The sequence below is a fragment of the Ceratotherium simum genome, chromosome X (genome assembly GCF_057802395.1).
Source record: "Ceratotherium simum simum isolate JZ-2026a chromosome X, ASM5780239v1, whole genome shotgun sequence".
NCBI classification, from domain to species: Eukaryota; Metazoa; Chordata; class Mammalia; order Perissodactyla; family Rhinocerotidae; genus Ceratotherium; species Ceratotherium simum.
The window spans coordinates 114803273-114819756 of NC_141940.1; the positions used below are offsets into that span (position 1 = coordinate 114803273).

Consider the following 16484-nt stretch of genomic DNA (forward strand, 5'->3'; position numbering starts at 1 on the left):
AGAAACTCTGATGTGTATTAATTCCTTGGTGATCTCCTCTAATTCCTGGCTTTAAATACAGTTTATATTCATATGACTTGCAGATTTGTATTTCCTATCCAGACGTTTTGCTCCCAACTCAGACTTGTATATCCAGCCTACCTACTCAGCATCCCCACTTGGATGTCTAATAGACTTCTTGAACTGCTCCACCTGCAGCCTTTCCCATCTCAGGGAGTGGCAGCTATCCTTCCAGTTTCTCAGGCCAAAAACCTTGGTGCTTATTTCTTCCACACACTACATCCAGTCCATAAGGAAATCCTATTGGCTCTACCTTCAAAATATATTCAGAATTCAATTACTTTTTGTTATCTCCGTTGCTATCAGACTGGTACAAGCTGCCTTTATCTCTTACCTGGATTACTGCAGTAGCCTCCTCATTGGTCTCTTTATTTATAATCTTAATAGTCTGTAGTCAACACAGCAACCAGAGTTCCTTTTAAAAAAAATAAGTGAGATTATATCACTCCTCTGCTTAAAACCATCCAGGGGCTCCCCATTTTACTCTGAGTAAAAGCCAGAGTCCTTACAGTGGCCTCCACAGCTCTACGTGATATGACTCCTCATTATTTCTCTGACCTCGTTTCTTCCTGCTCTCCCACTTAGTATGTATACTATATTTTAGCCACACTCGTTTCCTTGTTCTTTGAACATTTCAGACATGTCTCCTGCTTTAGGGTCTTGGCCCTGGCTGTTCTTTCTGCCTAGAACACTCTTCCTCTAGATAACTGCACAGTTAATAATCACCTCCTTCAGGTTTCTGCTCACATGTCACCTTCCATATGAGGCTTGTCCTGATTACCCTATTTAAAATTGCACAGCCCCTCCTCTACATTACTCGCTGGATCTCCCTTACTCTGCTCCACTCTCTTTTTTTGAATAGTACTTATCATTTCTAACATAGAATATATTTTAGCTATTTTTTAATGTTTCTTGTCTTTCTCTTTATTACCATGTGAGCACCACATGGGAGGGGTTGTCTGTTTTGCTAGTTAATGTATATCAAGAACCTTTAGTAGTGTCTGGCATGTAGTAGGCACTCAGTAAATATTTATAAATAAATGAAGGTTAAAGGACTAGAATTCTTTCTCTCTCTCTCTTTCTCTGTCTCTTCCTTTCTTTTTTTATGAAGTCACATTGGTTTAGAACATTATATAAATTTCAAATGTACATCATATTTTGACTTACATATAGACTGCATTGTTTTCACCACTGAAAATCTAGTTGCCATCTGTCACTGTACACGTGTGCCCCTTTACCCCTTTTGCCCTCCCCCTGCCCCCTTCCCCTCTGGTAACCATCAATCTGGTCTCCGTATCTGTGTGTGTGTGTGTGTTTTTAACTTAGTGAAACCATACTGTATTTGTCTTTCTCCGTCTGACTTATTTCGCTTAGCATAATACCCTCAAGGTCCATCCATGTTGTTGCAAATGACAAGATTTCGTCCTTTTTATGGCCGAGTAATATTCCATTGTGTGTGTGTGTGTGTGTGTGTGTGTGTGTGTGTGTGTATACACACACACACACACACATGCCATATCTTCTTTATTTATTCATCTGTTGATGGACACTTAGGTTGCTTCCAAGTCTTAGCTGTTGTGAATAATGCTGCAATGAACATAGGAGTGCATATATCTTTTTTAATTAGTGTTTTTGTGTTCTTTGGATAAGTACCCAGAAGTGGAATAGCTGGATCGTATGGTAGTTTATTTTTAATTTTTTGAGGAATCTTGAGACTGTTTTCCATAGTGGCTGTACCAATTTACATTCCTACCAGCAGTGTACGATGGTTCATTTTTCTCCACATCCTCTCCAACACTTTTTATTTCTTTTTAATAATAGCCATTCTTGATGAGATCAAAGAAGTAGTAGATTAAAAGTAAGGAAGTAGAAGTTAAGGATAGGAGTTTGTGGTCAGAGGTAGACTCTGGGAATACAGCTATAAACAAAGCAGCAGAAAACTCCCACCCTTATGGAGCTTACCTTCTACTGGGGAAATGTATAATAAACCATGTTGAATAAATGAAATATATATTATGTTTGATAGTTGTACATGCTAAGGAGAAGGGAGGGTGCCATTTTAGATAGGTTGACCAGGAAGGTCTTGCTGAGAAGGTGCCATTTGAGTGAAGATCTGAAGAAAGGGAAAGAGTGAACCATGAGGCTACAAGGGTAATGCAGGTTATGCTGCGACTGGCTTTGGTGTTGGTGGGATATGGGAAGAAATAGCCTTTAAGGAGAACCATATTGTATGTAAGCAAGGAGGGAGGTTAAAACAGCATTCTTTACTGGCCACCTTCTAGACCAGAATCATTTTTTTCTCACAATAAAAGAAAAGAGAATGATCCCTTGTTTATTTTAACTATTGCTTTTGCAAATTATATCTTTGTGCTTAGGAAGTCATTCAAGAACTGATGATGACAAACCATATTCTTTAAAAACATATTTAAAAGCAACTTTGTATCATTACCTTTCATGGACGGCAGAGGGAACCATTTTGCCGATTATCTAAATCTGGAGGTAGCTTGTTTTGAGATAAAGCCCTTTCATTTACTATGTTATGGAAAAAGAGCAGTTCCTTTGATTTTTTTTTTTTAATAAAAATTTGTTTTTCTTCCAGACCTCTGTTAATTATTTGTATGGCTGTACTAATGTGAGTAAATTTGATAGAGTATTCATGAAATTTAGAAGAATTAATAAACAGTATGAAAATCTTCAGAGAATAAATTGTATTTTGTCCATAATCGTTTTCTTGTTTTTGTTACTTGCCAGCTATTAGTGGTGTTGATAACATACTGTCACATTGGAATATGTCTTTTTAGGTTATACATTTGAATGTTAAAAGTAGTTTGGTTTTTCTGCTCATTCCTGTCTTAATTCTGTTTTGTAGCAGAAAATGTATATTGCCATTTGAACTTAGTTTGCTTTGTTATAGAAAGTCTTTACCCTGTTACATGACAGTGTAAGGTCCTGGGATCTTTATGTGCGCCTTGAATGTTTTCTGCATTCTATGAATGTCCAGCACAAATTTATCAACTGCCCAGGTTATCCTTTGTTAAATCCAGCCCTCCCTCCTTTTTTTCTTCCCATGTATAGTAATAGACAATTGACCTTTAGCCCCTTCATGAAGTGGCAGTCTGTAACTCTGCTTCTTACTTGCCACTATTTAGTTATCAAATACTTTGATCTTTGATCAAGCTCAGTTTTGCCCTGCTGACTTTCAGGGTGGTTTTTAAGAATCAAATTAAGAATATGTAATTAAAAGGACTTTGAAGGCTAATAATTAAGGAACTTTCATATTGCCACTGTGTAAAGGGTAACAGTGGAAAAGTATGGGATGATGAGATGGGTTTAAAGGGGCATTAAAAAAGAAACCAACCTACCAGATATGTTTTTTAAATTATATTTTGGTGAAAGAATTAGTTGAGACTTTGTTTACTGTTCTTCAGGTGATTCTTTAGTTCCTTCATTTTTTGAAAAAAATGCCTGCTGTTGGGTACTGTGCTGGAAATAACAATGCGAATTAGATGTAGTACCTGCTTTTGAGAATCCCTTAGTATCATAGAGGAGTGAACACATTTCAATAGTAGTTTCACAATTGAAGGCAAGAGCACCTCTGTTTGAAGTGGGCCTGAGAGTGGGCAGGAGTTGGTCAGGGAAGCCTTAAAGAGGGCAGGAGAGCTGAGCTTTTAGGTGGATCAGTTGGAGTTGGCCAGGCAGATGATGGGGTAGGGTGTTCCAAGGAGTTGGCTGCCTAGGTTTAAAACCTAGCTCTGATACTTATGATGTATTCTTAGGCAATTATGCATAGGTTTTATCATCTATAAAATGGGGATAATGATTGCACTGACTTCATAGGGTTGTTGTGAGAATTAAATGAATATATGTAGAAACATTTAAAACAGTTCCTGACATGTACCAAACAACTGAGGGTTAACTTTTAATGTTACTGTTCTAGAGATCTAGGGGTTAGAATTGGCAGGTTGTGGTATTTGAATGTATTAAGGGAAAAGGATGCATCTAGGGCAGTGGTTCTCAGCCTTGGATGCACATTAGAATCACCAGGAGAATTAAAACGTGCTGATGCCTGGGCCCCACCCCAGATCAGTTTAGTCAGTATCGCTGGCAGTGTGGCCCCAGGTGATTCTAATGTTCAGTCGGGCTGAGAACTACTGGTCTAGGACTATTTCCAGGCTTCTGGCTTGGGTGACTGGATTGCTGATGGTGCCATTTACTAGGATAAAAAGCAAATTGAAAGAAAAGATGTTGCTTTTAACATAGTACTTGGGCTTTCTAAGAATCCTATTAGCATTTGCATGCTTTAACTTTTTGTTTTTTTATTTTATTTTAAATTTTTTTGTGAGGAAGGTCAGCCCTGAGCTAACATCCATGCTAATCCTCCTCGTTTTGCTGAGGAAGACTGGCTCTGAGCTAACATCTATTGCCAATCCTCCTCCTTTTTTTTTTCCCCCAAAGCCCCAGTAGATAGTTGTATGTCATAGTTGCACATCCTTCTAGTTGCTGTATGTGGGACACAGCCTCAGCATGGCCGGAGAAGCGGTGCATCTAACTTTTTGTAACTAAGGAATACTTTTTTTAATATTGGTTTCTGGATTGGATATCATAAATGACCTCAGACTACATGACTTGTATGTTCTTGTGTCTGCATTTTATACTTTGAGTTTCTTTTTGGATATTATTTGCTGCTGTTCCTTCTCTTTAGACTTAACCACCTTTCACGATACCCTATAATTTACATATTTATTAGGTTTGTTTGACTCCCTCTTTTAAAATTTCTTGTTGATTTTTCCACCCCTCTCCTCCACCCAGTCCCCAGCCACTACTGCCACCTCCACTAGAATGTAAGCTCCACCAGAGCAGGGATCCTTGGTATTTTTGTTGACCAATGAATCCTAAATTCTTGGTACATAATGTGTAACACATATTTCTTTTTTCTTTCTTTTTTTTTTTTGAGGAAGATTGGCCCTGAGCCAACATCTGTGCCAGTCTTACTCTATTTTATATGTGGGACGCTGCCATAGCATGGCTTGATGAATGGTATGTAGGTCTGCACCCAGAATCTGAACCAGTGAACCCCGGGCTGCTGAAGCGGAGCATGTGAACTTAACCACTACACCACCAGGCGGGCCCCAATATAATGCATATTTCTTAAATGAATGAATGAATTACTATCAGGCTGGTTTTGCTTTCTTCCAGGTTCTTGGCTCTGCTCCAGAGTGAGATGTTGTAGAGCAGAGTTTCAGAGAGATCTGTGAGAAAACTGTTTTCTTCCTGTATTTAATTGATAAATATGGAGCTTAATTTTTGGTTGTTAAAGGTTGTAAGAATACAATTGAGCAAATGTTTCTTAATATACCTTAACAAAATTTTTTTTTCAATGTTTTGGTAGGAACCACCAAAGCCACCTCTAAATAACTTTAAAGTGGGAATGAAACTTGAAGCTGTAGACAAAAAGAACCCTTATCTGATCTGCCCTGCAACTATTAGAGATGTTAAAGGAGATGAAGTTTATATCACATTCGATGGCTGGAGTGGAGCTTTTGATTATTGGTGCAAGTACGATTGTCGAGATATTTTCCCAGTTGGGTGGTGTCACCTGACAGGAGATGTATTACAACCACCAGGAACTCATGGTAAGATAATAAGTAATAACGTGTTCTTTTATTTTATTGAACTTAGATCTAACTGTATTGGCATTGAGGTTAGGACTAAATGCTCAATTGGAGCAGTAGGCAGAACAGTGAGGGCGCTGTACGGGCTAGAGAACCTAGAGGTAAAAGAAGGCTATGATTAGAATTCTTGAGGGCCAGCCCAGCATCATAGTCTCAATTGACAGTCCACACTGGAGAATATGGGCAAAGCTACAAGTCACAGTTGGACCGTTGAAGCCTTGCTACTATCAGCATTTTGGGGTATTCAGCTACCTTTGTAGTTGATATTAAATTTAAAATTACACATGGTATTCCATTGTTTGTATCTTGAAGATAGTTTTTAAGAGGTTGGGCATAATAACTTACATGTTCTACATGGTTTTGGTGATTTTTTTCAAGTTAAATTGATACTTTGATAGTCTTAAGTAAAATCTACACATCAGTGAAAATTTTCAACTCTATAGAAGCCATCATAGATTAGGATGTTATTTTAGTCATGTTTTATCAGCTGTAATGCCTTGCTTCCTAAGTTGAATACTATGATCGTCTAGATATTTTCTTTCAGAGAAGAGTCATCAAAATATTGAAGCTCCTTGGTGACTCTCCCAAGGACTTAGTCATTCCTAACCTGGTCTTCTGTGATGGAATAATTGCTGAGATTTAAGTGGGGTCTAAGCATGGAACCCAATCATTGGCCTAAGTTAAATATAAACTTGTTAGTGGAATCAAATGTTAACATACTTAAAACTTACCCTACTAAATTTATTTATTTATATCAGAATAAAAGAAAGATGGGTATAGAAAATGAGTAGGTAAGATGTGTGGAGGAGGGCAGTGGCTAGGTAAGAGCATATAGCCATATTATTCTTGTCACTGCTGTTAGAATCTTCTGTAATTTGGGACTTTAATACATCCCATTATACTACAATACATACCGTGATGTTCTTTTTATTAGATACCTGTTTTACTAGTTCCCTGCTGCCGTAATTTTAGGAAACAGATATTAATGGTTGATTTTTGTAAAATTTAGTATGATAACAGATCTATATGCATATGATACTAAGATGAATAAGGCATAGTCTCTGCCCTGAAGAAGTTTACCTTCTAGTGGGAGAGGGATGAATGGAGGGATAGACTTTTTAAAAAAATATGATACAAAATTAGCAATGCAAAAATAGATATGTATGCTAGATATGAAGGTGGCCCAAAGATATCCAGTCTGTTTAGGCTGGAGGGAAAGGTGTTTGTGTAAAGGAAAGCTTCGCAAAAAGACACATTATGTGACTATTAAGAGAGGAGAAGGATTTTGCTGGGCAGAATGGAGATAAAGGTAGGGTGGCTACATCACAAAGGTGTAAAATTGCACAGTTTATCTTGAAAACTGATTAGTTCAGTTTGGGACACGGTGACTTTGGAGTGTGTGACCAGGAATGCTTTTGTCCTCCAGTATTTGGTCTTCCTTTTTTTTCTTAGTAACATAATTTGGCTGCCTAATATAAAGACTGTATTACCACCCGTCCTAGCAGTTAGATATAGCCATGAGACTAAGCCTGGTCCATGGGATAAAAGCACAGGTAATGTGTTCTACTTTCAGGAAGTTATTACAGAGAGATGAATTTACCTTTCTCTCTTTCTTCTTCCTGCTTCTATCCTGCTGCTCAGAATGTGGTTGTTTTGGATGGTGCTCCATCTTGGACCATGAAATGACGATCATGTTCTAGGCATAGTGGAGTGCAAAGCAGAAAGGAGCCAGTCCCTGAGAACTTTGTGGAGCAGAACTTTCATATTAGCTTGTTCCATACTGTTATTTGAGAGAAATAAGCTTCTATGTTATATAAACCACTATTCTTTTAGGTTTTTCTTTTACTGTTAGTTGAACTTAATCCTAACTGATTCAGGGTAACTGTAGGACATCCAGGTGGACATGTCCATTGGATAGCTAGCTGCACATGCAGGCATGGAACCTAAAAGAGATAGTTCTTGGTTGACAAAGCAGTTTTGAGGGTCATCATGTTCATTCAAACAAATGTTTTTTGTGTCAGGTGGGATTATACATGCTCGCAGGGGGAGGGGTGGGCAGTTTACACATCCTATTGATAGCAGTAAGTGGTAGCAGTTTTGGTGTGGTTTTAATTGTTCATGTGTAACAAGTAGAGGTAGAAGAGGACCAGTGACAGAACCTTGTGGATCAACATTTCAAACAATAATTCGCACACTTGAATTACCTGGGGGAGTTTGTTAAAAGGCTGGTGCCCTGGAACTCACATCCAGGGGTTCTGAATCAGTAGGTCCAGAGTGGGACTGAGGTGTTTCCATTGCTCATGGTTTGAGGCTCAAATTTTAAGAAACACAAAAATAAGGGATGGGTAGAAGATAGAAGTCAATTTAGGATACTGAGAAAAAGTATACATAAATGTAGGAGAGTCACTACGTTGTTTCCTCCAACAACAGGAGAGGAAAGATTTTTAAGGAGTATTCAGCACTATCAAATGCAGCATAAAAGTCAAGAGGAGGGCTCATTAGTGGTCCTAAGTAAAAGCATGTTTACTAGACTTCTTTGAAAAGGCAGATTCAGAGAGTAGAGGAGTAAACAGGAGATGCAAAGCACTTTTAAAAAATGTGGCTTCACCAATACTTTCTGAGATCTGCCTCCTCTGTCCTTTACCCCACTAGACATTTCACCCGTTAAGGTGAAATTTAGAAACCTTACCTTGATGATGTTCCTTTATCCTCCACCATTTATAATATAAATGTTCCTTTACCCTCCACCATTCTATTATGGTCTTAAATATTTCCTCTACACTCATTGAGAATGGCATTAGACAGTGTTATAATTTTTGCTTCAACCATTAAACATGATTTAGAAAACTCAAGGAGAGAAGGAAAGTCTATTGTATTTACCCACCCTTTTGCCCTTTCGATTGTTCTTCCTTCCTAATTTTCAAAGATTTCTTATTTTATCATTTTCTTTCTGTTTAAAGAACTTCTTTTAGTCATTCTTTTAGAGTAGGTCAGCTGGCAACAAGTTCTTAGTTTTCCTTCATCCAAGAATGTCTTTATTTCCCCTTCATTCTTGAAGGATAGTTGCTAGATATAGAATTCTAGGTTGACAGTTTTCTTTCAACACATGAAAAATGTTGTCCAACTTCCTTCTGGCTTCCATGGTTTCTGATGAGAAGTTTGCTGTCATTTGAATTGTTTTTCCCCTATAAGTTCCATTATGATTATGGGTCTTTTTTTCCTTGTTCTTCCAGTGTTTACTTTATGCTTTATCTATTTTGTGACTACATTATCAGTTTTGTACAAATTTTGAACTGTTACAGCTTCTTGGTCAGTTGAACCTTCTGTAGTAACCTTTATAGAATTTTTTTTCTTTTTTTACCTTAAAGTCTACTTTATCTATTAATGTACCTATACCAGCTTTTGTTTGATTGGTGTTCTTGTTCTCTGTCTCTCTCTCTGTCTAATGTTCAGCCTTTATCTAATCCTTATATGAAAAGATGGCTTTCTTGCAAATAGTTGAGTTTTGATCTTTTGGCCAGTCAGCCAGTCTGTCTTTTAACTGGAGCTTTTAATCTATTTATATTTATCGTGATTACAAATATATTTGGTTTCCAGTGTGCCACCTTATTTTATGCTTTTTATTTGTCCTGCCTTTTCTGTGTTTTATTTTCGTTTCTTATCCTTTTTTGGATTTTTTCCCCTCTTCTTATTTGGAAGTTATGTACTCTATTTTCTGTTCTTTTAATACTCTAGGAATTTTAACATGCTTTCTTAACTTAATGGAAATCTGACAATCAATATCTTTATTCTACACTAAGACAATAAAAGGAACTTAGAATATTCTACCCATTTACCCTCTTCAAATTCAAGAGAAATGTTGAAATAAATTATGGTATAGTTATTTTTTACAATAATATAGAACAATTTACAAGAAGGAGAATGTTTCTCTTTACTAAGAAAGAAAGCTCTCCAAGATGTATTAAGTAAAAAAAGCAATCCCTCAAAATACACACAGTATAAGACCATTAAGTCAAAACAAAACAAATATGTATTTCTATATGTAAACATAGATGTACGTATATAAATACATAGAAAAGATCTGAAAGGATATATATGAAATCTGTAATAGTAATTATTTTTGGAAAGGAGTGTAGAGTGATAAAGGAAGTAGTAATGGGAACTTTTGCTTTTGTCTGTGGCTTTTTTTTTTGAACAAAAATTATTTGTATGTTACATTTGTACTTTAAATTAACAATTTTAGTTTGAAAAGGGATTATCCTGCACATACTACTTTCTTGCCTACCTTTTCATAATATATTGTGACTGTATTCCCAAGTAAAATATATCCCTACAAATTCAATTTTATTTCTATGTTGTATTCTTTCATATGGCTATACCATAATTTATTTAACCAAACTTCTATTTTGTTTGACATTTAGAATGTTTCCAGATTTATGTTATTAAACTAGATGATGTGATGAATATGTCTTCGCATACTTCTCTAATTATTTTCATAGGATAAATTTGCTGGGTCAGGTGGTATGTTTCTAAGGCTGTCTTTCCCAGATATGTATACCCATTTCCATTCCTCCTTCTCTAATCAACTCTGGGCATTATCTTGTAAAAATAACAAGCTAAAAATTACCTTTTCACACTTTTTTCTTAGCATGTTCCTTTTCTTGTTGATTTGTTTGAGTGCTTCATTTATTACACATATCAACCCTTTGTCATAAAGGTAAAAAATTTTTTTCAGTCATTTGCCTTTGTAATGTTATTATGATCTTTCAAAAATGTACGGGAATATTAAATTTATTGATTTAAATATTAAATAATTTAAAGACAGAGTTAAAGAACTTCAAAAGGCACAAATAATATTAAAGTAATTGAATTTCATAAATTTAAAAAAATCTGTTGTTTTTGTTCATTTTGGCTATTTCTTAAACACACTGGAAGTGTTTGTTTTTCAATATTTATATAATTGCTTTTCCAACATATTTTTAAGATATACACTTAAAACTTTTTCAAATAATTAGTGACTAAAGACAATTCACTTGCATAGTTTCTTAAAGAAATGTAGTGAGGCATCCATGAATGCTACTTGATTTGACTTTAGATTAAAAAACTACTTATTTAAGCTTTACTGGTTTTCTTTTCAAAGGTAGTAATAAAGTTTAATTTACTTTAACACTTTTTCTAACAAAATCTTTTACCCCCTTCGTTAACACTTCTATAATCAGAAACAGCCAAGTTTTTATCAGGTCTGTCATTGGTAGAAAAACCCACTGAGAAACATACCTTGGATAGAAAATTCAGCAAGCTGTGTGGCTTTTTTTCTCTTGTTTATTTAGGTTTTTCTTTCTTGGCTCTTGTTATGACCCTACAATCTTTCAAAGCCCTTTGCTTTTGGTTGATGCTGTCACAGCTCATCAGATTTATTCTGGCGACCTGTACAGGGTGTCTGGTGAAAAAAGAGGAAAGAAATATGTATGCTGCTGTGTCCTTGGCAACTTAAAGAAGGCTGAGTCAAGTAAACTAAAACAAGGCCCATTGTAGATTTTCTTCTTGCAGAGTTTATTTGATCTTGCTGTTTTTTATTTCAACTTCTTCCCCCCACCCCATTGTATCTTATATCTTAGTGCTCTCTAAAAAAATGATTAAAATTTAGGAATGCCCTCAAAGCTACTGATTTCTTCTCGTATTGCCCTTCCTTTGTCTCTGGCATATACAGTTAGAGGAATTTCTAGCCAGTCATTGCATTAAAGTCCGAATATTTAATACATGAAGGAGCAAGACTTAGAATCCAGCAACTTAGACTACTGTTATTTTAAAGGCTATGTGTTATTTATTTATTTATTTTAAAATCTTTTTCCTGTCTTTATTTGGGAAAATTTGTAAATAAATAGGTTACTATTTTGTTTATGTAATTTTGTTTATGAACACAATAAATCTAGGCTTTTAGTCTTTTGAGAAATTCAGAAGCAGAGGATTCTTTTAAAAAATTTGTCCCCATATAAATTCTTTTCTAATATTGTGGCATATTCAAAAATTTTTTTCTTAATATAAACTGCTACATTGTAAACCATTCTACCTGGCTTTAAAGGTATTTAAATACTTTTCAAGTTAACTATATAAGTTAAATTTTGAACTTAAATAGTTTCTAAAACGTTGGTGAATTAGTTTTATTTAGCTTAACTTCAGACTTATGCATCATAGATGGTAAATTAATGACCTACACTGGTCTGAAGTGTCATCTTGTAGCCTAATTCTTTAAGCAATTGTGGCCATACAGACCAGGAAGGAGAGCAGTAAACTTCCAGATGCTTTGAGTATAAAGTTGCAGGATCCCAAGGGTATAGAGGAATTCCTCTGGTCCAAAGGGAACTGTGGAGGAAGGGAAAACCTAGAATCAGGAAGGTGTACCCAAGCATTCCTGTCTAGTGGCACCATAGGCTATCAGTGACCATCTTAACTCTTTTCTTGATAAAATCCTTCAGTTTATTGGGTTCCCTCAGACATAAATTGTATGAATAGGAACTTTCTTCTTAAGATTAAAGTAAAAATATTTAAATAGATTTTAAGTGTAATTATGTTGGGCACTGTTAACTTCTTTGAGTACTGGTTTTATTTTATGTTGTGTGTGTCTGGGCACACGCACGCGTGTGTGGGTAGTTTAGTTTTTTCTTAATTAAAATTTTAAGGGAGTAGGTTTTAAAATCTAGACTTGATCTTCTTAAAAAATGTAACTAGTCATTTTATATAGTAGTCTAATTTTGTCAAGTCCTTCCTATGTTAACATTTTCCTTCTGAACTGTTTCAAAGTTAGTCTTTTGAGAAGTATTTCAAAGCTTCTATTGAGCAAACAAGAAGTAGCTCTACTCCCCACCCCTACCTCATTCTTATTTTTTAAAAAAAGAAAACCAGAAATCATGGCTCCTTTTACTCTTTGTTCAGACGTGTGCAGAGGAGTATGTGGTTTCTGTAACTTGTTCTTCACCTCTCTCTAAATTTTAAAATTAAGATTTTATAGTTTTTAGTACATATCTTTACCAACTATTTTCCTCCTTTTGTCCGACTTTGTATGTTCAGTAAAAACCACATAAAGCAGCACTTTTCATTTCTCTATGTTATGGTGGGTCAGAAGTAACAGAGGTACATATAATTAAGGCTGTAAAAAGTTCAAGGTGTGTCAGTTCCACCAGAAAGCTTCTGAATAAACACTCAAATATTTGTTTAGATTTTTGCCCTTAATGTAGCTTATAATAAAATATGGACTAATATACGTAGTATATTCAGTACTCTTCTTGTTTGGTATAAATGAAATAGTTAGAAATGTTATCAACCCAAACAACTCACGCAAAGGCCCTGAAATTTAAAACAGCTGATGTTTTCTTTTTCATACGAACAGCTTGGAACAAATGTTTTGCTTGTGCAAATAAGATGGCTATTATGATGCAAAGAAGTATCTTGAAAAAAAGCAAGTGTCCTTTCTCTGTTTTAAGTATTTCAGCTAACTACTGCAATAATTGCAAGCAGAGCCTGGAGCTTCTTGTTTCTGTTCTATGATATATTTTAACAAGTTCTCTTGAGACTATTAAAATGTCTTGGTTTTTAGGACATGTGGTCCAGCGGGGATAACTTTGTCTACAGATGCAATGGGTTGGCAGTTAGATTTTGCATGTCTTCTCATTTCTTTCCAGATTCTCTGACCCAGGGTAACCTTTGGTTCTTCTCTAAAGGCAGGAGTGAAGGAAGTTTGAGCAGGTGACTGATGATCACTGTCTATACAGCCCACAGACAATATGCGAATTACTTTAGCAGTCTTCTTAGTCCCCTCCTCCCACTCCCCCCACTTAAACCAACAAATGCAAATAGCTTCATCCTCATTTGCTGGAAATTCAGGCTTGCTCTGGCAACATGGGCTTTGTTGTTGACTCGCTTTCTCCAGAAAGGCATTTTTATTCCTAGTAAAAGAAAAAGGCTATCAAGTGGAACCTAAATCACCTTAATGGTAAATACAGCAACAACTTGTTTCTCTGGAATATTTCTAAAGGTAGGAATTACCCCAAAAGTTTCTTTATATTGTAGTTGAAGTGTGGTTATAAAGAAATTCATTGTCTGCTTTGTTAGCTTTTGTATACTAAATATGCCAGTCATTTCAAAAAAATCTCAAAAAATTTTTATCTCAAAAAATCCTCTATTTTGGATTTTTATCTCAAAAAATCCTCTATTTTGTTCTAAATATTACCTATTGAAGTTGTTGGCACTCTTATTTGGTTAGTCACTTCTAAAAATTGTTGTATGGTACAAGGGAAAAGTCAGTCTTTGGTTATTTCCACCATAAAAATGGTTTAAAATAAAAAAGGAACAATCCTGTTGTAAGTCCAACTTGATCATTTAAATCTCCAGTTTGTAAAGGGAAGTGTTACCAAATTTTTTTCTGTAGCTTTGAGGAACATGACATGATTTTTTGCTGGTATTACATGAGACTTATTAAAAGTGTTTTTATTATATAGAAAAGTGGATAACATATTTTAGTAATTAAATATTGTGTCAATACATTTAATGTGCTTTGTGGAAATTATAGCGGTGACTGCTATTTTTTTTTTTTTTTTAACAGCATAGTAGAAGTCTCTCTATAGAAGTCTTTCAATAAGAAAAAAGATGCTATGGTTTAAAAACTGAGTGGCTTTTAAAAGCTCAGTATTGTTAGATGAATTATGAATTGACCTGAAATAACTGAAGTTGCTTCTTTTCGTGTGAACTTTCTTCTGAAAATATTAAAGGTTTTGGAAATTGTCATCTTTGTAATTAATGTCATTGTGACCCAAATCTTGGTTTCTTTTGAAATGAGCAGATACGAGTAGTGATTGTGAAATAAAATGGTCTTCATGGAAAGCACCCCCCATGAAGCTGAGGGGAGTAGTTTACAAAGCATTTATGATTGGCAAGTAGAAAACAAATATATTTTTTAAACAACACTCTTAAAGCCCTTCTAAATTCTAATTCTGATTTCTAGATTGTTCTTGCATTTTTATGATTTCCTTTCTAGGCTGAATACTTAGGAGATATAATTATATAACAGGGTAGGAGAACCATGAAAATTCTACTAAATTAGATTTTCTTATTTTAATTTAGCATATATGCCAAGAAAAAAGGTACTGTCATTTAGGTATGGAGATAACTTTAACTGGACTTTTGTATTTTGTTTAAGTTAGAGAGCTGTCCTTTAATCTTTCAATTGTGTTGGGTGAAATTTTTCCCAGTGACATTTTTACAAGTTTTCAATAACCTTAAGATAAAATATTCTGTGTTTTATAAGGTGTGTGAAGAGTTTCTTCGCTCTTTTTAAATCTGTTTATCTTAGATCTCCAAGCCCTGTTTTGAAATGGGGGAGTGAATCAAAGCTATAGATCCTTTCAGTGTATTTGGTTGTGGTTTAGTTGTCCAGACATAATTTTTAAAAGTTGCTGGAGGGCCGGCCTGGTGGCGTAGTGGTTGAGTTCCTGCTGTCTGCTTTGGCGCCTCAGAGTTTGCGGGTTCGGATCCCAGGTGCAGACTTACACACCACTCATCCAGCGTACATATACATATACAAAGTAGAGGAGGATTGGCACAGATGTTAGCTCAGGGCCAGTCTTCCTCAAGCAAAAAGAGGAAGATTGGCAACAGATGTTAGCTCAGGGCCAATCTTCCTCACCAAAAAAAAAAAAAAAGTTGCTGGAAAAGACGTAGCAGCACTTCCCAAATGGGAATGCTCTGTCAGTCAGACCCCAAAAGTAAACTCTTTTAAATGAGATCTGTACTTTTCTGAGTGAATGATTCATTTCTTTTTGTGGGAGCTATCTTTTATTATATGTTTAAGGTATTTTTAATACTATAAAACTGTGATTCTTGCTGTTAAGAGGAAAACCTACATGGTTCATCAAAGAGACTTAGGAAGGACAGTGGAGGAGCTAGGGCAACAGGGTTGAGCTTGTTCACACTATTGGACTCTGACCATGCCAACCAAACCATCTCTGCTTGGTAAATGAGCAGGGAACTCGGCAGAGCCCTCAGATTAGAATAGGTAACTTGATGCAAAGTCCAACAGGGGGTAAAATATGAAAAGAGAGGTCCCATTTCCATAAAAACTGAGACAGCTACCACTAAAAATTAGAGGCCTCATTTTCCTTGGTAACTTCTCCAGTGTTTGCCATCCTTTTTCCTTGTAGTGATTAGTTGTAAAACAAATAAACCTTTAAAAATGAAACGTGGGAGCTCAAAAAGGACCTTTATACTTGCTTTGGGTACAGTAGGAAAGTGAGAGAGTGAAAAAGCAGTATCATAGAGAAGTCTTTAAGTGATGATAAAAGGAAGAGCGATAAGCAGATACCTGTAGGAGGCAGGATTGACATGTGTCGGGGGGTCTGCCCAAGACAGAGAGTGCCCCTGCTACTGTGAATGAGGGTGGACACTGTGTGTCTCTGCAGGTCAACTGCTTGGGCAAATACAGATGCTTTTACCATATGTTTGGCTGAGTCAGCTTCTCTGAAAGATTTCTGCCTGTGGTACTAAGGGAATTGACTCTTTAATTCTGAAATTGCTGGAGACTTGTGCTGCAGATTTCTAAAGGTCACTGCTGGTATGCAGTCAGCCTGCATGGGTATTTCTAATGTTCATGTATGCTAGTCTTAAAAGTTGTATGGCTTTTTATCAAAATAGAATATTGTAATGCTTATGTTGAATAATTATTTTCTTTAGAGACATCTAAATATTTAGAATGGCTGGGTC

The 16484-nt window shown here is 35.8% G+C and overlaps 1 protein-coding gene and 1 long non-coding RNA gene across 15 annotated transcripts in view; one reads left to right on the top strand and one right to left on the bottom strand.

The window, feature by feature from the left end:
• The window catches only part of SCML2 (Scm polycomb group protein like 2), a 116295-nt gene that overhangs the window by 68376 nt on the left and 31435 nt on the right, over positions 1–16484 (top strand). For all 13 annotated transcript variants that reach the window (XM_087427681.1, XM_087427689.1, XM_087427683.1 and 10 more), the window contains one exon: positions 5450–5693. In XM_087427681.1, coding sequence (XP_087283807.1) covers positions 5450–5693 — 244 coding nt within the window. The remainder of the gene's footprint in view (positions 1–5449; positions 5694–16484) is intronic.
• The window catches only part of LOC147912005 (uncharacterized), an 87926-nt gene that overhangs the window by 11371 nt on the left and 60071 nt on the right, over positions 1–16484 (bottom strand). The window contains exons 6-7 of one of the 2 annotated variants that reach the window (XR_015550703.1): positions 11010–11172; positions 395–475 (exon numbers count right to left, since the gene is read on the bottom strand). This is a non-coding gene — a long non-coding RNA (uncharacterized LOC147912005). The remainder of the gene's footprint in view (positions 1–394; positions 476–11009; positions 11173–16484) is intronic. The other variant, XR_015550706.1, reaches the window with a different exon arrangement.